The sequence below is a fragment of the Python bivittatus genome, unplaced genomic scaffold, assembly GCF_059951505.1.
Source record: "Python bivittatus isolate LINGU-HERP-01145 unplaced genomic scaffold, Pbiv_v1 ctg000390_np1212, whole genome shotgun sequence".
NCBI classification, from domain to species: Eukaryota; Metazoa; Chordata; class Lepidosauria; order Squamata; family Pythonidae; genus Python; species Python bivittatus.
The window spans coordinates 337,140-357,638 of record NW_028277070.1 but is presented as its reverse complement, the minus strand read 5'-3'; the positions used below and the strand labels follow the sequence as shown (position 1 = coordinate 357,638).

At 48.0% G+C, this 20,499-nt stretch overlaps 1 protein-coding gene and 1 long non-coding RNA gene across 2 annotated transcripts; both read left to right on the top strand.

The window, feature by feature from the left end:
• Window positions 1–260: 260 nt before the first annotated feature.
• Window positions 261–935, top strand: DDT (D-dopachrome tautomerase). Its single transcript, XM_088143718.1, has 3 exons — window positions 261–444; window positions 518–693; window positions 778–935. Exons 1-3 carry the CDS (start codon window positions 337–339, stop codon window positions 848–850), a joined length of 357 nt encoding a protein of 118 aa, XP_087999844.1. The 5' UTR covers window positions 261–336; the 3' UTR covers window positions 851–935.
• A 381-nt stretch (window positions 936–1,316) lies between these two features.
• Window positions 1,317–20,496, top strand: LOC148215353 (uncharacterized). Its single transcript, XR_015796662.1, has 3 exons — window positions 1,317–2,000; window positions 18,085–18,245; window positions 19,137–20,496. It is a non-coding gene; the product is annotated as an uncharacterized LOC148215353 (long non-coding RNA).
• The last annotated feature ends 3 nt before the right edge of the window (window positions 20,497–20,499 follow it).

The following is a 20,499-nucleotide window of genomic DNA, read 5'->3' as shown; positions in this document are numbered from 1 at the left end:
GCCGCAGAGGAGGTGGTGACCCGGGGCGGGCGTGAGCGAGGGAGGGGCGTGGACTGGGGGAAGGCCGGAAGGGAAGAGCGGGCGCGTTGTCGCCTGCCTGTCCGAGAGCGACCCGGGAGGTTTCGCAGGGCGGGGCGTCCGCGGAAGGGCTAGAAGGTAGCGGGCCCAAAAGAGGGACGGGGACCCGGGGTCGGCGAGGGCGAGGGCCTTCGTTGCCGCACGGAGCGCCGCGCGGGGGCAAGGCGGGCTGGGGGGGCGGAGGAGGGGGCGGGGGCCGCTCTGGGGGCGGGCCCCTCCGGGCCCCGCCCCTCCAGCACCAGGAGTCGCCCGGACGAGATGCCCTTCGTGGAGCTGGAGACCAACCTGCCGGCGGCGCGGCTGCCCCGCGACCTCCCGGCCCGACTGAGCGCCGCCGCCGCGGACATCCTGGGCAAGCCGGAGGAGGTGAGCGCCGGGGGGGGGGGCGCGCTGGTCCGCGGCGCGCCCATCGGGCTGACCTCGCCCGCCTCGCCCGCAGAGAGTCTCCGCGACGGTGAGGAGCGACCTGGCGCTGGTGGTGGGCGGCTCGGCGGCGCCCGGCGCCCTGCTGGCCGTCTCCGCCGTGGGCGCGGTGGGCTCCGCCGAGCAGAACCGGGCGCACAGCGCGCGCTTCTTCGAGTTCCTGGGCCGCGAGCTGGGCCTGGGCGCCGACAGGTGAGCGGGGCGGCCGGGGCGGGCTGGGGGGCCGGGGCGGGCCGGGCTTCGGCCTCGGCGCCTGAGGTCTCCGCTCTCCCGCAGGATCCTCATCCGCTTCCACCCGCTGGAGCCGTGGCAGGTCGGCAAGAAGGGGACGGTGATGGCCTTCCTGTGAGAGGCGCCGCGGACGCGGACGCGCCTCCCTGGGCCGGGCAGCCCTCTCCGCCCGGCCTCCCTGGCAATAAAGCGCTCGCGGCCCATCCCGACTCCGCGTCTTCCTCCGGGGGGCGGCTTTCGGGCAGGGAGACGTTGGGCAGGCCGGGGGAGCGCCGGCTGCGCCAGGGCTCCCTCCGGGTCTCCCGAAGAGCAGGGGCCGCGCCGCCTCTCGACGGCCGCTCGTGCGGCACGGGCCGGGCTTGCTGCGCTGGAAAGAAACGGCCCGGGGCGGGGCGGGGCGGCGCTCAGCCCCCGCCCGCCCGCGAGTCTGGACAGCATCGGAGCTTCTCCAGAGGATCCCCGCAGCGGTCGCTCCGGACGTTGCCGGCTCCAGCCCAGCCGTGGCTCCGAGCGTGCCCGTGCCGGACGACGCACAATAGGTGCCACGCATTACTCGGTGCACGGAGGAAAAGGCAGACACGGAAATAAGGCTGCTGCTGCCGGGAAGGGGGTTGGAAAGAATCTCTGGAGCGCAGCTGGGTTTCCCTGCCGCCTCTAGAAAGGTAAACGGGTCTGTCCCTTGCCCTCTACACACTGTGGTGATCGGCACAGCCGTCTTTCCGTTTTCCAGAGCCTTCGCTACTGTTGTGTCATTTTTAAAAGGAACATCCTTGCTTCTGGTTGTTCAGCCACAATTCATCAGTGTGACAACTGTTACGAATTTCTGATGACCCTGGGGTCATCCAGCAGCGTCACGTTCTGTAGGTTGATGGGAGGTGGATAAGCTCTCTGTTCTTGAGGTGCCAATATTGTTCCCAACTTCCGAAAGGAGAGGGAGAAGCAGCTAGGGGACCATAGGCAAGTTAGCGTGGGACTGAGACCTGAGAAGACGAAGCGACCAGTGTGTGAAAACAATGCAGTGATTCGTAGAGATCAGCATGGACTTGTCAGCTTTGTCCTGGGGAGGGGGGGGGACGAGTCTATTACACCCCCTCGGTCCCACAATATTGCTCTTTCTTCATTCTCAGCCAAGAGAGCCTTAAGATGTTGTTGGCTGCATCCTCACAAAGGCAGTATTTCTCCCACTATTCAGACACCCAGGACAGCCACAAGATGTGTCAAATTTGCTGCCTGCTAACCTGGAGGCCAGTTCAGTTGACCTGTTACAGGTATGATTAAGAGTGAGGTATGATTAAGAGCGTCCCGCACAGCCCTCCCCCCCCCGGCCCTTGCCCTCTCCACTACCTTTGGCTCCTGAGCTCCCTTCCTAATGCCTTCTCTGTTCCCCCCTTTGGACAACAGCTTCTCTCCAGGTTTCCAACAAGGAAGAGGAGAGCGGAGCTCCACTCTTCCATCTGGGAAAAAAGTGTGTGTGTGTGAATCCTCTTTAACAAATCAGTTTTATTTATTATGGATTTTAGCCATCAAAAATCCCCTTCAACAATATCTTGAAGTCTATAGTTAGCAGCAGTTCTTTTTCCTCTCTGTGTCCAGTATGTAAAGAGGGCTGAGCTTGCTTTTGTTGCTTATTTGCCAATTTCAGTACCAAGAGATCAACTACAATTGATTACATGCACCATTAAGTTGGTGTCAACTCGTGGCAACCCTGAGTGAGAACCTTGGCTTGATCTGTTCGATGATCCTTTGTTTGCTTTCTTGGGTACATGTGGTCTTCTCAGGAGTCTTCAACACCAAAGTTCAAAAGCATCAACATACTTTCTATCCTGCTTCTTCAAAGCCCAGCTTTCGCTTCCATAGAGTATCACAAGAAAAACCATTACTTGTACCATTCTGATCTTTATAAGTATAGACACATCATGGCATCTGAATATCTTTTCCTTACTTTAGTTTACTTGATGGACCGCCTATCTCCCATAGCGACTGCCTGGCCAATTCGATCCTGCAGGGTTGGCACATTCCAGGTTCCTTCAATTAAACAATGTCATCTCTCAGGACCCCAGAAGCAGTGATTGCCTTCTGGAACGAGGTTCCCCCCAAAATCCGGATGGCCCCCACTATGTTGTTTAGAAGAGTTGTGAAGATCTGGCTCTTCACCCAGGCCATCGATGAGGGGGAATGTGACCCCTCACTACATCACACATGCCATCTTTTTTTCTTTATTTTTTATATTTTATTGTAATTTCTTTGATTCGTTGTTGAGAGTTGGGTGGCACAAGTTTAAATAATAACAACAATACAAATCAAGTCCAGCGAGAAGAGGATATCTGAAAAGAATGCACCAGTTCTGGAAAGAACATCAGAATCAAAAATAACGGAACAGGCTAGCAGATCAAGGTCGATTTACAATACAAAAAGAAAAAAGTATTCACAGAAGTAGAATTGGAAGAATTGCAAAGGTCTATCCAAGGCAAAGAAACAAGCCTTGCCAGAAGTGGCTGAGGCTGTAGAGGCAAACCAGGGGGAGTCAGCAGCAGAGGTGGCTATTGAGTTGTTTTCATTCCCAAACCACGCACCCTCTCTTCTGCCTTCTCAGAAAGAACAAAGCCCTCTAACTAAAAAACAAGAGAAATTGAAACACAGTAAATGAGCATCTAGAATAGCACAAAAAAGAACAGAATAAGGTTGCCTGCATTGAAGCTTGTTACAAAGAAACAGCTAGTACAAGTATTAAAAGATGCCAATACCGTAATATCCAATATAAGCACCAGCTCACTGCAAGAAACAAACCAACTAATGTACAGCACAATGCAGTTATAACTGAATACCTTGGATGCAAAATCAACAAGAAAAAAAACCAAACAGTGCACCACCCAAATGGAAGATCAGGTTGGAAAATAAGATTGGCATGCTAAGATCAGATGCAAGCAAGCTAGAACAGATGAAAGAAAAGAAGCTGAAGAGCAAGAAGACCAAAGATACCTGATCAGGAAATATCACCTAGAAACAAGGAAGATCAAAGAAGCACTGGAAATGATAAAGCAACAAATAACAGCCATAGCCAAAAAGATCAGCAGATACGAAGCTCAAATTGCACACTATAGGCAGAATCTCCAATTTCTGCGGCTTTGCAGTCCGCATCAGGGTGGGCCACTCATGGGGTCTCGACAGGCGAGAGTGAAGACAAACACGCAGGTTTTCCTCGAGGTGAGTGAGCCCAGAGCGTGTTCTGAACTACTCTTTTATTGGGTATTACAAGTCAGGAAGCAGGTTGTGGGGGCAGGTTGTGGGGGCATATAGCCTTTTATAGTCATGCAACAGCTTTAAGCAACACTATTGGTTTATTCTATGTTTCCTGTATAGCCTGTCATGGTTATACGTTTCCCTACTTGCTTACGTGGCATCAGGTATTTCTCAAGCAGTGATCGCCTTATCGTGCTTTTAGGTGCTTTTATTATCTGGTGCCTTCCCTCATCCTAGGTTTCTGGTTCGTGTGTCGGCCACTGGCCTGGCCACACTGCAGAAGCCTGAATCAAGTTTCTGATAAGCAAGCATTTTATTCCAACATCTCCTCCGTTTTTGTTTTAAAAGTAAAACTGGTGGATTCCAACTCTTCGTCAGAGTCTAATATGCGGAGGGATGCTTTTTCCATATTTTCTCCAGACCGTATTGGTTGGTAATGGTGGCGTTCCAGTACCATATTTTCCAAGGCACCTATTTTAGTTTCCACAAATTTTGTTAGGCGAGATAAAATGCAGGGGCCTAATGTACATGCAAGGAGTAGCAATATCAGTGGTCCTGCTATGGTACCTATCAGGGTGGTCAACCATGGGGAAAAGTTGAACCAGGATTGAGACCATCCTTGCTGACCCTCCCTCTCCTTTTTACGTTTATCCAGGCCCTCCCTGAGTTTGGTCATGGAGTCCTGCACTATGCCAGAGTGATCTGCATAGAAGCAACATTCTTCTCTTAAAGCCACACATACCCCCCCTCTTTTAGAAAAAGTAAATCAAGGCCTCTTCTGTTCTGCAAGACCACTTCTGAGAGGGAGGTTAGGGATTTTTGTAAGTGAGAGATCGAAGTTTCTATTCTCTCTAAGTCTTCATCGATGGCTGCCCTAAGGTGGTGATATTGGACATACTGATTTGCAAAGGATGCTATCCCAGTTCCTGCTCCTGTTAGGCCAAGTCCTACCAAGAGAGCTACTGTGAGGGTGGAAATGGGTTCACGCTTGTGTCTTATGAGTTCTGACCCTGAGTAAGTGTTGTAAACTTCTTCTTCTGTGTGGTAGTATATGCGTGGCATGACCTGGACAAGGATGCAAAAACCTTTGGTGCTTATTACATGACCATGGGCACAGGCCGTGAGGCCTGTAGAGCAAGCCCACCATCCATCTGTGGGTGGTATGTAAAAGAGTGTTGTATCAACCTCACTATGTGTTGTGTTGCAGTATTGTTTATACTGTGTGGGTACCTGTCCAAGGCAGGTTCCCTTGCCTGAGATTGACTGCAATGTTTGTGAGCCATGTTTCCATCTGCATGCCTTGTCATTCGAGGAAGTGTTGTATGGAGAAACAAGCCCTACAGCCTCATAATATGGGGGTCGAACATCGTAGCAAAACCAGCAGGCTGTAGTAAGGTTGGGATTGGTGTCATTGACCATGTGATAGGTGGCTGTGACGATGTCCCAAAGGGGGTTCCCAGGGCGGCTCCGTGAAGGGGAAAAAGAATAACCGATGGAAGTAGGTGAACTTTTCCCGGGAGTGGGGGTGGGTTGTGGGGGTGGCTCCCTGCGGTTGGCTGGTATTGTCTTGGGGCCCACCGGTACCGGGGGTTCTATGGGGGTTTGTGTTAGGCGTATAGTAAAAATATTCCCTGGCTCCCCGGTTTTATCATGAACTCGGCCTCCCCAAGTGACCCCTGACTGCCACCCCGTGTGTCGTTTTCCCTCAGCGGTGAAAGAGATTTTAACCGGATTACAATTAACATATGTTCCAAATTGGTTTTGCTCACATCGTACGTTCTCACCAGTCCGTCTGAGTGTAATAAGATCACCTCTGAAAGGGGGGTTCCATGTTATTTCTCCCGTGGAGACGCAGCTCCAGTCCGCACAAAAATAATCGTTTTCCCCACCACACTTCTTCCGGTATGTTGTTGCCCTGACATGGCCGGGGCAGACATAAAGGGGCCATCTCTTGATCCATCTGTGGCTAACCATACCCGGTCTGTTGGGAGAAGTGGTGGTGTCCATCATCACTCCAAAGTCAAAGTACAGGTCAGGAAACCAGGACCCCGGCACCGCCATAGATGAAGTGGAGTTCAGGATGTCTGCATGTGCGTCCAATACCGCCCACGTTAGGTTCTGGGGTTGATGGGGATTGTGCTGCGCATAGTTAGGTGCGCAGAGGGCAACGCTCAGTAGCTGAAGGGCAACCGGGAACCACAGTATTCTTCCCAATTGAGGCAGATGTGACATTTTGATTGAGGCCCTTCCCTTGGTCTACCTTCTGTTGTCCCTGCTGTCCTCTTCCTCGGCCGTACGTTGAGGGTCAGCTTCCGGAGTGACACCAGTAAGGCCTCTTATGTGGGGAGGAGGAGGGACGTCTTGGGCGTCCGGCGAAAGCGGGAGATGACAAGGACGGACGCAGCGACCAGGGACCCACAGAACCTTATCGGGAAGCTGAATGGCCGCGTAACCTCGACCCCAGGTGATGAGTTGCGCAGGCCCTCTCCAGGCGGGGTCTGGCAGGCAACGATAGTAGACAAGTGGTCGTTGGTGGTCAGCAGCAGGTTGTGAGGCAAAGTGACGACAAGCAGCAGAAGTGGCAGGTAGTCCGGTCAAGTTGAGAAAGTTAAGAGTATAGAGGCAAAGGTTGAGAATGTCTTGCACCGCTGGGAGGCTAGGGGCCCTTTCCCCTTGGTTTCTATATATCTGTCAAGAGCATGTTTTAAGGTCTGATTTGCTCTTTCAATTATGGCTTGACCTTTGCTGTTGTATGGTATGCCGAATTTGTGTGTGATTCCCCATTTCTGGCAAAAGGCGGCAAAAGCACTGCCTGTATAGCCAGGCCCATTGTCTGTTTTAAGTTCTTTTGGGCGTCCCAGCGTTGCAAAGGTTCGAATACAATGATTAATAATGTGTTTAGAGGCTTCGCCCCTTTGAGGGGTGGCCATGATGAACCCCGAGTAAGTGTCAATGGAAACGTGTAAGTACTTCCATGGGGAAAAAGAAGCATATTGGGTAACATCCATTTGCCAAATTTGGTTGCACTCTGTCCCCCTGGGGTTAACTCCCATGGGCACAGAGTGCGCTTGTTTGCTACAGGTGGGGCATTGCTGTAAAATTGCAGTGGCCTCTGTAGCAGAAATTTTGAACTGCTGAATGAGCGCCTTTTTATTCTGGTGGAAATAGGAATGACTTTCCCACGGAGTGGGTGAGGAAAAGGCAAAAATGAGTGGGGAGGAGGATGCAGCCGCGGCCGCAGCGTCGGCCACGCTATTTCCTTCCTGGAGGATACCAGGGAACGGTTGGTGGCTACGAATGTGTGCAACATGGAAAAAATGAGTCCTTTTAGAAATGAGGTGTTGTAAGGACAGAAACAAAGATAGAAGAGTTGGTTCGATAGAGGGGGATAAATAGGCTTGATAAATGGAGGAAATAATTTGGGAAACATAAAAACTGTCGAGAATAAGGTTAAAAGATTGATGAGGAAAGGCCTCAAAAGCAAGGATGGAAGCATAAAGCTCTGCCCGTTGGGCGGAGGATTGTGGAGGGGTGGTTTTTGTGTGCCATTGGCCGTCAATCTGCCAAGCGCAGGCGCCAGATTTTTTGCTGCCGTCGGCGAAGACAGTGACTGCATCATGAATGGGGAAAGGAGACATAGGAGTTTGCCAAATAAAGGGAGTGGTTCTGAGAAGTTGTACCCGAGGGTCTGGTGGTGGATGGCAAGAGACAGTGCCAGGCCAGTCAGCGAGGGCAAACTGAAGGTGGTCGCTGACCGCTAGCAGTGACTCCCATGTGGAGAGAGAGCAAGGAACATAAATGACAGAGGGTTCAACACCAGCTAGGGCCTTAGACCGCAGCCGACCTTTGGTAATAAGGGAAGCAAATTGAGCGGGTTTAGTAGTAAGCGTTGCACGAGGCGTGTGAGACAGGTGGATCCATTCAAGGATTAGCAATGAAGGTGTCACCTGAACCACCGCACCTGTTGGCAGTGTCAGCGTGTTCAGTAGGAGCAAAGAGAAAGGCAAGTTGTCTTTCATGCGATCCACCCATTTGGTACGTAGGGCCTGATTAATTAATTTTACAGCGTCCAATTGTTCCTTTTGCAAAGGGATGACATCTGCAGGTTGCTTTCCTTTAGTTAGTGCCGTGAATAAGGGAGAAAGTTGAATGGTGGAAAGACCTATATAGGGGCGGATCCAGTTGATGGATCCCAAATATTGCTGTAATTGTAGCAAGGTAGGCGCAGGTGGCAATTGAATGTTCGGCAAACAGGGGTTAGCGTGTGATTCAAGCACCTTGTGTCCCAAATAATGAAAAGGTGATGAAAGTTGTACTTTGTCTGGTGCAATATGTAATCCTCCTTGTTGCAATATGTGTTGTAGGTGAGGCAATGTTTTTAAGACAGTACCTTTGGGTCCTGGTGCAGCAACCAGAATGTCATCCATGTAATGATAAACTAAAAATGACGAATATTTATCCCTATAGGGTTGTAAAACCTGCGATACAAAGTATTGACACATGGTGGGGCTGTTCAGCATTCCCTGTGGCAAAACTTTCCATTGATAGCGAGAAGTTGGTTGAGAATTATTGAGCGCAGGTACAGTAAAGGCAAAGATATGTTTATCTTTAGGATGCAAGGGTATAGAGAAAAAGCAATCTTTAAGATCAATGATCATCATATCGTAACTTTGAGGAATCAAATTTGGATTTGGGAGGCCACATTGCAGCGCCCCCATTGGTTTGATAATTGCATTCACCGCCCTAAGGTCATGAAGAAATCTCCATTTACCGGATTTCTTTTTAATTACAAAGACTGGAGTGTTATAAGGGCTTAAAGAGGGCTCAAGGTGCCCATTGTCCAATTGTTCATTGACCAATTGTTTTAATACAGTGAGTTTTTCCACTGTGAGCGGCCATTGATCTATCCAGACTGGAGTTTGAGATTGCAATTCCAGCCGCAAAACAGCTGAAACAGCCATTATTGCAAAATAAGCTTGGTTTGGAATTGGGACATCAAATCTCGTCCCCACAAGTTAGTATGTAAAGGTAAAACTACAGGCTTAATGAAAGCGGTAACAGGGCTTGTGGCTGACGTGACTGAGATCCAATTGCAGCTGATCTGAGCCGTCTGGATCCCTCCTACCCCTCTGACGGATGGGGCAGGGTCAGTAGGCCAATCGGCAGGCCATTCAGCTGAGCAGATGACCGAGACGTCGGCACCGGTATCTAGAAGACCGGAAAAAGAACGTCCATTGAGTTTAAACTTGGCTACTGGCCTTTTGGAGTTGACGTTTTGCTCTATAGTCATACAGTCAGAAAAAGTCTCAAGGGGGATCATTGTCGCCACCACATCTCCCTGTTTGATGGTTACCGGAGAATTAACCATAATTGCCAAGGCAAAATCAGAAAAGGAGTCAGCACTGCGCAAAAAGGGGGCAGCTATGACTCCTTGAGCGGTAAGGTCCAAGTTAGGGAAAACAAGCACTGGCATTTCGGGGTGCAATGTCAAAGGCAAGCGAGGCGATATAAAAAGATGATAAACATGAGCGGGTAAAGAATAGGTCACGGTCTCGTCCGCAGTCATCTCTACAGAGTGAGGGGACGGGTCCTCATTGGGTAATTCAGCCTTGGGGGTGGGGCTGGCTGCATGCCCCACAATCAGTTTCCCGAATTCTGCTGACTTTGATTAAAGGACCTGCATTGGTTGGCCCAATGAAATCCTTTTGCATTTTGGACAAACGGTCTTAGGCTTGACTGCCTGTTGGGAGGAACTGCGATGTGCGCCACCTCCTGGTGCCCTGCACTGAGATTTGAAATGACCAGGTTTCCCGCAATTGAAGCAATTTCCGGCAGGGCGTGACACAGGAAGTGCGTCTTGTGGCGCGAGGGAGGAAGAAGAAGGCGGAAGCAAGGTTGTGGTAATGGCGGAGGCCAGCGCAGCCATTTTGTGGCTGGTGGTTCCGACAATACGACATGCTTGGAGAAAATCAGCCAGGGTGATGCCAGGTTTGTTAGCTATGGGCTGGAGCACCTTTTGACAGTCCGAATTAGCATTTTCATAAGCCAATTTCATACACAGTTCACCTCTAGCATCTACGTTGTCAATTTGGCGTTCTAATGCAACTTGAAGGCGACTAATAAAGGAAAAATAGTCTTCTGTAGGCGATTGAATTATTTTAGAAAAGGTTTGCAAAGGTTTGCCCTGATTGTCATCAACCTTTCGTAAGGCTGCTAAGGCACAATTTTTAATAATAGGAAAAGCAGCTCTATCGGAGTTTTGCTGTTGTGCAATAGTGCTGACGGTGCCAGTCCCCAGGACATCGTCAGCAGTAACATTTTGAGGGAGTCCAGCATTTATGGCAACGGCAGCCTGTTTGCCGTACTCCGAATTCCAAATTACATATTGAGCAGGGGTTAAAATCATGCCAAAAAGCGACTGCCAATCTGCAAGCAGCATTTCCACAGCAGCAGTAGAAAGCGAAGTAAGCAAGCCCATAACATAACGCGACTGCAGGCCATAATCTCTAACAGCACTTTTAATCTCTTTGATTTGTTTGTAATCTATGTGCGTATGCACCGGCTGGCCGGGAGCGCCCGCAGCAGCTCCGGCGGGCACCACCCAGGTCACCGGAAACATTGCACACGCTTCAAGATCCTCAGCAGAGAGTTGACCTGACTGCTGAGCAGTCTGCATAGCTCTGATTATGTGACCCCCCCTTTGAGGTTTTATAGTAAGGGGGGGACTTGGAGCCATGGGAGCCGTGGGACCATTGGCTGGATCAAGGCACCCAGAACCTGCTGACATGGGAAGTAAAGTGGCCGGAGAATTTTTAACAGAATCATACGGGGGTGGTATGGGTTCTGCCGGCATTTGGTTTTCGAATTTATGGTGAATCATTAAGCATTCCATGACCACACGCCATGAGGTCAGAATTTGGACCGGGGCCCTAGGGGCCGCGTGGAAGTATTCCCCCAATTTTGTCCATGTGGATATTTTCAGTGACCCTTTTTCAGGGTATGATGGACATTGTTGCCAAATGTAAGACAAAAGGCCAATTAATTCTTTGTTTTTCAAACGGGGGAGGGTTTTGCCTCCGTTTGAAGAAATTTTAGAGGAAGATTCGGTTAATTCCCTCAATTCCTTCAGATGCGCTGTCTGTAGTTGAGAGAATTTTCCGCCCATACTTACGAATATCCAGCCGTGTTTCAGACGGGACGAGTGCACAGCTCCCCTCGAGCGAATAAGTAAGGACGGTCCGAGACGCACCTCGTGAAATCACGCGATCACGTCGGGGTCACCACAATGCGGCTTTGCAGTCCGCATCAGGGTGGGCCACTCATGGGGTCTCGACAGGCGAGAGTGAAGACAAACACGCAGGTTTTCCTCGAGGTGAGTGAGCCCAGAGCGTGTTCTGAACTACTCTTTTATTGGGTATTACAAGTCAGGAAGCAGGTTGTGGGGGCAGGTTGTGGGGGCATATAGCCTTTTATAGTCATGCAACAGCTTTAAGCAACACTATTGGTTTATTCTATGTTTCCTGTATAGCCTGTCATGGTTATACGTTTCCCTACTTGCTTACGTGGCATCAGGTATTTCTCAAGCAGTGATCGCCTTATCGTGCTTTTAGGTGCTTTTATTATCTGGTGCCTTCCCTCATCCTAGGTTTCTGGTTCGTGTGTCGGCCACTGGCCTGGCCACACTGCAGAAGCCTGAATCAAGTTTCTGATAAGCAAGCATTTTATTCCAACAAATTTCAGTCAAATCAGAAACGTTTCTACCAATCCATCAATGGAGAGATTGCAATGAACCAGTCAACACCTGACAAAGAAGAAACAGTGCAGCTCTGAGCGCAGCCATGGGACAACCCAAAGAAATGCAACAAGAATGCAGCTTGGATAAAGGGAGTGGATAAGAATAAAAAAGAAGCTGAAATGAAAGAACTTGTAATAACAGCAGAAATGGTGGAGAAAAGACCAAGGAAGATCAAGAATTGGTCAGCACTATGTGAAGATGAACTGCATGGTTTTTGGTTGAAACATCTGCACCCATTCCTTGCCAAGCAGTTTAACAACATAGTGCAAGGAGCTGAAATTGAAGATTGGTTAACATCTGGCAAAACCTACCTGATAGTGAAAGATCCAACAAAAGGGGCGGCACCAGGCAACTACAGGCCAATTACCTGCTTGCCAACTTTCAAATTGCTGACTGGTGTGGTAGCTGATGCAGTCCAACAGGATCTAGCTGAAACCAAGCTCTTTCCATCTGAGCAGAAAGGAAACTGCCCAAGCAGCAGAGGAACAAAAGATCAGCTCCTAATTGACAAGATGATTTTGGAAAACTGCAAGAGAAGGAAGACCAACTTGAATGTAGCTTGGATTGATTACAAGAAGATGTTCAACTCCCTGCCACATGACTGGATAATCAAGTGCCTAGAAATGACAAGCGTCAGTAGAAACATCAGAAGCTTTGTGCAAAGATCAATGGCAGAGTGGAAGACACAGTTCCTGGTCAATGGTGACAGACTGGGAGAGGTCAATAAGAGAGGAATCTTTCAAAGAGACTCACTCTCACCACTACTATTTGTCATTGCATTGATTCCTCTGTCAACAATACTGAACAGGTCAGACCATGGCTATCAAACATCAAAAACATCTGCCAGGCTATCCTACCTTCTTCACGTGGATGATCTGAATCTGTATGGAAAAAGACCATCTGAAATAGAATTGCTGCTCAACACTGTCTAATATACAGCCAAGATATTGCAATGGAGTTTGGACTGGACAAATGTGCCACCCTTACCATCAACAGGGGGAAAATAGTGAATACTGAAGGAATCAAGATGCACTATAGAAATAACATCAAGCGTCTGGATGAAGAAAATCACTACAAATACCTGGGCATCCTTCAAGCTGACAACATCAAACACATTGAAGCCAAGAAGAAGGTTAGCAGTAAATACATCATGAGAGTGAAGAAGTCCAAACTCAGTGGAGGAAATAACGTCAAGGCAATTACGACCTGGGCAATTCCAGTCATTCGATACACAGCTGGAATAGTGGACTGGACTCAAGCTGAACTAAAACCCTGGATAGGAAGACCAGAAAAATAATGACAATGAATCATGCCCTTCCTCCACGCAGCAGACTCTACTTACCAAGGAGCGTAGGTGGGCGTGGAATGTTGCAAGTACACCAGACAGTTGAAAAAGAAAAAAGGGCATTAGGAGCATATCCGAAGGGCAGTGAAGAAGATGCACTGAAGCTAGTACACCATGAAGGTTTACTAAATACCAAAGAAACCAAACTGGCCTATAAGAAAGACCAAATGAAGAACAGAAAAGAGATGCGGCAAGGCAAAGTATTACATAGCCAGTACACAAAAAAACTAGCAGGCAAAGCAGGTAACAAGAAGATCTGGCAATGGCTAAGAGCAGGAAAATTGAAGAAAGAGACAGGGGCTAATTCTGGCTGCACAAGACCAAGCCTTAAGAACAAATGCATACAAAGCCAGAATTGAGGAGACAGCAACAGACAGCAAATGCCGTCTCTGCAAAGGAGCTGAAGAAACAGTGGACTACCCAGTCAGCTGCTGCAAGAAGATTGCACAGTCTGATTACAAACAATGGTATGATAAGGTAGCAACAATGGTGCAATGGAATATCTCCAAGAAATACCACTTGCCTGCAAGCAAGACCACAACACAGACAAAGTAATAGAAAATGAAGAAGCTGTGGGACTTTAGAATTCAAACAGACAAGCACCTGCCACACAACACCCCAGACTTAACAGCTGTTGATAAGAAAGACAAAAAGGTCTGGATAGTGGACACTGCAATACCTGGAGACAGCAGAATAGGAGAGACAGAATTGGGGAAAATCACAAAATACAAAGACCTTCAAATAGAAGTAAAAGGTAGAAAATAGAAGTAGTGGCAAAAGAAAGCAAAGAGTTATAGGCACCTTAGTTGCAGTCCCACAACATCTGGAGCACCGCTTGAAGACCATCGGCATTGACAAAATCACCATCAGTCAATTGCAAAAGGCAGCTTTACTTGGAACAGCTTATGTCCTGCGACGATACCTTTAACACCATCGAACAACACATCTACCTATCCCAGATCCTTGGGAAGGACTCGATAGGTAGATAAAAATGCCAAATCCAGTCTAAACATCTGGCTGTGTGACCAACAATAATAATACACTCTACGCTTGCTGACAAACTCTCCCAGAAGCTTCATATAAATGTTCAGTAAGGTAGGGGAAAGGACTGAGTCCTGAGGCACCCCATAAGAGACTACCCAAAGGCCAGTCCTCTTCCCCCAAATTGGACCTGCCTGCTCAGTCTTATGAGCTGCTTTGATTCTGAGGCTGAAGAGGAGAACCTAGCAGATTCTCAGCCTGTAGTTGGAGAGCCAGTCAGCTGCCAGGAACAACTCTCACCAGCACAGGTGACTCCCAATCCAGAAAGCAAGGAATGAAATGTTGATAATGGGAGAGTGCCAAGCCCCCAAACATGCTGTCATCCAATGAGTCAGTCTCTCTTCCTCCCTCTGAAGATGCCAGCTGCTGGTGAAATGTCTGAAAATCTGCTGTCTAGACCACAGTCATGAAATCCTGAAGCTCAACAGAGTGCCCAACAGATACTGACCGTGAAGCCTACACCAGCATATTTAGATATTCCTTCTTCATTATTATGAGTCAGTGCATTGCATGGCTGCACTTAACTGGTGGGCAATACAAAGTTGGCTTGCAAGGCAGTCTCTAAGTTAGAGAATCCAGCTTATATAGAATGGGACAATCCTGTGCATTGGCAGTAATGGCAGCAAAGTGTATGTGCTCCTTCATTTTTACTGTGTCAACAGATCATGCCCCAGCAGCCTGTCAGGATCTGCGTAAGCTAGAAATCAAAGCATAGTTAAAATGTAGAATAGTGATGCATAGTTGACAGGGTTAAATGTTAGAGTTGTTAATTGTAGGCCCGCTTGCTTGTTCCTGCCATAAAAGTCAGGAGAGAAGAGGAATTAAAACATTTAGAGCCAGGTGCCGTTATTTTGGTTAAAGGCGCCAACAAGGTCAAGCAGCCGTGAGTCCAGGAGAAAGGCGCGGAGAATTTCAAGCGGGAAAAGTAGAATAGAGGGGGGGGGGGGGGGAAGGGGTTAAAAGGAAAGCTTCAGGCTGGGGAAAATTAGACTCAACAATCTATGGATGCTGTATGCTGCTTCTCAAATAAAGAAATCTTTGATGGAACCAAATAGAGTCCAGAGGATTTACTGAACTTGGGAACTGAGTGTGCAGACTCTGACACAGCCCTCTTTACAGTGAACTCGCTATAGAAGTGCTGTTGTGGGTATATGTGGAACAGTTTGTTGGTAAAATCACTCAGGTCTTCTGTTCTTACCTTGGGCAGCTCAAGTCAGTAGCAGTGGGGGAGAAGTCAGCTTGGTAGCCACTGTCTCATGGGGTAAAACAGGGGTTGGTTCCCTCCCTACTGTTTAGTATCCATATGTAGGTGTTGGGAGGAATTATCTGGGAGTTTAAGGTACATTACCGTAACCGTGCTAATAATACAGAGTTTTTAAACTCTCACTCCGGGCCCAGCTGGAGATGCCATCAGCCTTATCTGGCGTCTGAAGGCCTTTGGGATCTGGATGGGATGAAACAAGCTAAAACTGAAGACACGTAAGGTGGAGTTGCTGTATGTTCATTACACACAGTTCCAGTGGTGTCTCTCAAGGGGGTGGCCTGAGGGAGCAGTTCCATGACCTGAGGAACCTCCTGGACTCATAGCCACTGCTGTGTGAACAAGTGGAAGTCAGAAGGCCTTTGTCCAGTCCAGCTAATGTGAGGGTTGCAGCCCTTCCTGGAGCAAGAGAACCTAAATACAGTGACTAATGTCCTTAGCACTGCTTGCTTGGACTTGGCAATGCGCTCTACATAGGGCTACATTTAAAAACCACTCAGAAATTGCAACTGGTTCAAAATGCAGTAGTCCATCTATTGACTCGTACTCACGGCCATGACCATATTACTTCTATGTTGTGAACTTTGCATTGGTCACTGACAGGTTTCCTGATACAAGCCAAAATACTAATTTTAAATAATAAAGCCCTAGATGTCTTGGCACCAAGGTTATTGCAGGACCATCTACTCCAACCTGAGTTGGTCCATCCAATGTGATAATACAAGGAAAAGCTGCTGCTGGTAACCCATTTTTGTGAAGTGAAGGTAGCCAAGGCCAGAAAACAGGTTTTTTGCCATGCCCCCAATTCTTTGAAATAGCCTCCCCCCAGTAGTGAAATAGCCTCCCATCCTTTCAATGCTGACTTTTTGGATAGCCTTCAGAGATTAACTCTTCATGATCTGCATTTGTGTTTTTGTAACTTGTATTTTGTCATTGGCATTATTACTATCAATTTTACTAATTATTAGATTAGGTTTATGTTGCATTGGGTTGAGTGGGTTTGACTTACTGTTGTGGACATTTTATTAATTTATTATTGTGGATATTTTATTTTTAACATATGTCTTCATTGTAAGTCACTAGGAAACTGGAGGGATTCAGGAACATGCTAATAATAATATACTATAAAAATAGTACACAGGTAGTCCTCGCCTAATGACTATTCGTTCAGTGACCATTCGAACTTACAGCGGTGCTTCCCCCACCTGCCTCTCCCCTCCCCCATCTCTGCCCTTTTGGCCTCCCTGCACAGCGTCACTCCTCGGCGGTGACACTGAGGCTGAATTAGAGGCCCAGGGCCTTCAGCAGTCTCAGCCAGCTGCCACCAACCCTGGGCCTCTACTTCAGCCCCAGTACCACCTGCACTGCCACCAAGGAGTGCTGCCTCAAGCTCCATGCTGTGGCCAGCCACCAAGCGCCAAATGGAGGACCCAGCCACTCTCACCGCCCTGTGCTCCACAAACCCTGACATGCCCAGCTGACCTTCACCGTCTTCCTCACGCTGCTGATGAGGTGTGCCTGGCCTGGCCCTATGCGAGGCAGCTGCTGGCTGTGCCAGGCCTTCTTCCCAAGGCTGCCTGCGCCATTCTCCAAATTGCGTGCACTTTGAAGCATTGCACTGAAGCAATGCTTCAGAAGGCCTCAAATGCTTTCTGAAGGCTTTCCAAAGCATTGCAAGAATGGCACGCACTGTTTGGAGAACAGTGGGTGCAGCCATCTGGCAACGTTTCAGAAGGCCTTCAGAAGGATCACAAGAAAGGCATGCGCTATTTGAAGAATGGCACACATGGCCTCAGGAAGGAGGCCTGGCAGAGCCAGCAGCTGCCTCGCACAGGGTCACTCCTGGTGTGCCTCAGCAGCAGCAGGCGAAAGATGGCTAAGGTCAGCTGGGCACAGCAGGGCCTGCAGAGTGCAGGGTGGTAGAGATGGTTGGGACTTTATGTTGTGGTGCTGGAATGGCTGTGGCACAGGCTTGAGGCGCACTCCTTGGTGGCAGCACCAGCAGCGCTGGAGCTGAAGTAGAAGCCTGGTGGCGGTGGCAGCCAGCTGAGACTGCTGAAGGCCTCGGGCCTCTACTTTCCCCCTAGCGCCACCACCGAGGAGTGCTGCTATGCAGGGCAGCAAGAAGGGCAGAGATGGGAGGGAGATAGGTGGGTAGGAGGAGCTGAAGAGGAACAGCCCCTTACCTTACCGAGGCTCAGGGCTGGGAGGGACCAAGCTAGGAATGACTTGGATTGGGGTGGGTCCTGGCCTAATAACCAGTGGGGTTTGGTTAACGACGGCAACGGGGACTACTGGAATTGCCATCCCTAAGCGATGCGTTAACGTGACATTGCGCTTTACGACCACATTGCTTAGCGATGGAATACCATCATAATTTGAGGATTGCCTGTAGCAATTATTGTTACTATTTGGAATGGATTAAAATTCCAAAGAAACCCAACAATTGCGTTCATGTCTCACAGACAGGGAGAACCAACATATCTGGTTGAAGAGTCAATGAGAAACAAATTCGTGGATATTTTACCATTCATATTATTTTAACCATATTTTTAATAATACAGCTATTGCTATTGTTTGTTAGATACATTGTAAATTACTATAGGCAAACTCTTGTGAAAAAGTGAAGAAGTTCATTAAGTGTAAAATGAATGCATTTTTTGTCCACAGCATATTAAACAATTCATTAATGAGACCTGGCTGGAACGACATGGCTCACCACTCCCTCAAGAAAACATTGTCTTGTTGTGGTCCTTCATTGTGTCCAGTTACGGGATTGGAGGACTCTTAGGGAGTGTCTGTTGTGGATACCTCACCACAAAATATAGGAAGTAAGCTTCTTTACTAGTTAGATATATCTATAGTATGGCCTTACTCATTATCTTCAAGTACCAAATGTTCAAAATGTTTGAAACTGTACACCAGGCCAACAGTTTGGTGCCCTATTCAGGGTGTTCACAGGGCATGGTAAAAATAAAAGTCAAGATGGTGGCCACAAAACTCTCCTTCAATATTCTTTCCTCAAAGTTAAATATTCCCAGCTCCTTTAATCTCTCCCTGATTATCCTTCTTGTCCTTCTCTAAACCTGTTTGAGATTATCTGAATCCTTCTTACGGGTAGTCCTTGGTTAACAACCACTTGTTCAGTGACCATTTGAAGTTCTGACAGTACTTCAAGATACTAAAACCTGCAATTAGAAATTGAACGACGCTTGAACACCTGGCATCTCCTTCCATGTAGGGATGTGATTTGTTTTGGATGATTTATTTATTTATATTTCAAATTTGGTCACCACCCATCTCGCGAGGAAGTGACTCAGAGAGGTTGATCCCCAGCATTATTTTGCTAGCATGTGAAATTAAGGATATTGTACAATAGTTTGCATACGTTGTTGTTTTTGTATCTTGCTTACTTAAACTCTTAACAATCACCACCCAAGTGGCCCCATTTCTCTCCATTGCAAGAATTGGCTTTTTCTTGTCACTAGTTTCTGCTTTTGTAGTTATTGGTCCACTGGAGGATTTTTCCTCTTATCTCATGACTGCTATGTTTGTTCAAGAACCTTTGGTAAAGGACTTTGAAAATCAAGTAAACAATGTCTCCCAGATCACCTGATGCTCTAAATATAACACTAACAGTTTAGTGAGTTTGACCCTCTCATTGCAGAAGCCAGCGATCTTCTTAGCTTGATCTTTGTGATAATTTTCCCTTTTTCCACCAGTCGTACTTGGATTCCTGCTTAATCATCTGTGAAGTGCCTTCCGATGCCTCTATCTTAGAGGTAGTTTAAAGGCAAGTCATGTCCTTTTGCCTGAGAACCAGCAACTTCATATTTGATTGCGAAGAACTCTGAACAGCGCCAGGCAGGCAGGGCGGGAGCTTATTACTAAATTAAAAGTAAACCAAAGAACTGTAACTTGTGGGCTCTGTTTGGCTCCCCTATTCAGACTCCCTTTGTGATAAAATTGCTTCAGCTCTCTACCTTCCACAGTGAAAACTGATGCACAGATACAAGGGGAACCCTAGCTTAGAGCATGTCAGAGCTCTGGGGCAAAGTTGTGGAAAACACATCAGTGCTTTTCTCAGCAGCTTCACAACGCTTCCTGTGGCTTTTGGAGGCCTACGCTGCTTCTTAAAAACTGCAGCTTCACCTGTAAACTTGCTGCCTGTCTTGTCCTACAACGCCAGAGCAGGAGAGTTAATAGTTTGGGTGAATCCAGTGCTCATCGGATTTGAGGGTGGGGTGGTGATGGAAAGTGGGAGAAGCTGTGCCACATTAGGGATTTTTCAGTGTTTTCTAAGATTGTAGAGAAGAGTTGGGGGTTATTTTTAATTTTCATTGGTTTCCTGCCTTGGAGTAGCTAACAAGCTTGCTAACCATTTTTCAGAAATCACTAAAATTTGCCATGAATCAAGATTAGACCAAACTCTAGGAGTTTTGTGGAGTGGGGGTACAGATTGCTCTCTCCCGCCCTAAAGGTTTTGGGTGCATAATTTAGGATGCTTCGAAGCTGATCCGGATTGCCTTCCATCAGCTCTTGAGTATTTCCTCAAGGACCTTGCCTGGACTGAGGGGCCATTGCCCCATTAGTTACTGTTTGGATCACTGCAGCATGATATGAAGCACCAGTTTGTGTAAACCAGCTCAACAGAGATCTGGGACTGGCCAGTCAGATCACGTGGAAGACCGCTTCATTCCCAGGTCCAGCACCAAGCCTTGGAAGCTCAACATGGCCTCGGGTCTGTCCACTCATCTGCGGCTCCTCCAGATGCCCCCATCCAGTGAGGTTATGGGGGCATCTCGCTGGTGGAATGCTCTTCCAGAGAGATTCTTCCTGGGCCCAGGTTGAGGGCTGATGCTCCCGTGTACTTGAAAAACCATTTGGTGTTAGAACGTGAGAGATACTGGTTCCACTGTGATCATACTGTGATTTTATGTGGCATATGTTTAATATTACTGACAATTATTTTATCTTATTCATCACTGGATTTTATTTGGGTATTATGTTTTTTAGGTATACACTACCTAAATTGTGGACCGTGGACAATTGGGAATTAATAAACTCCAATTATAATATCAATCC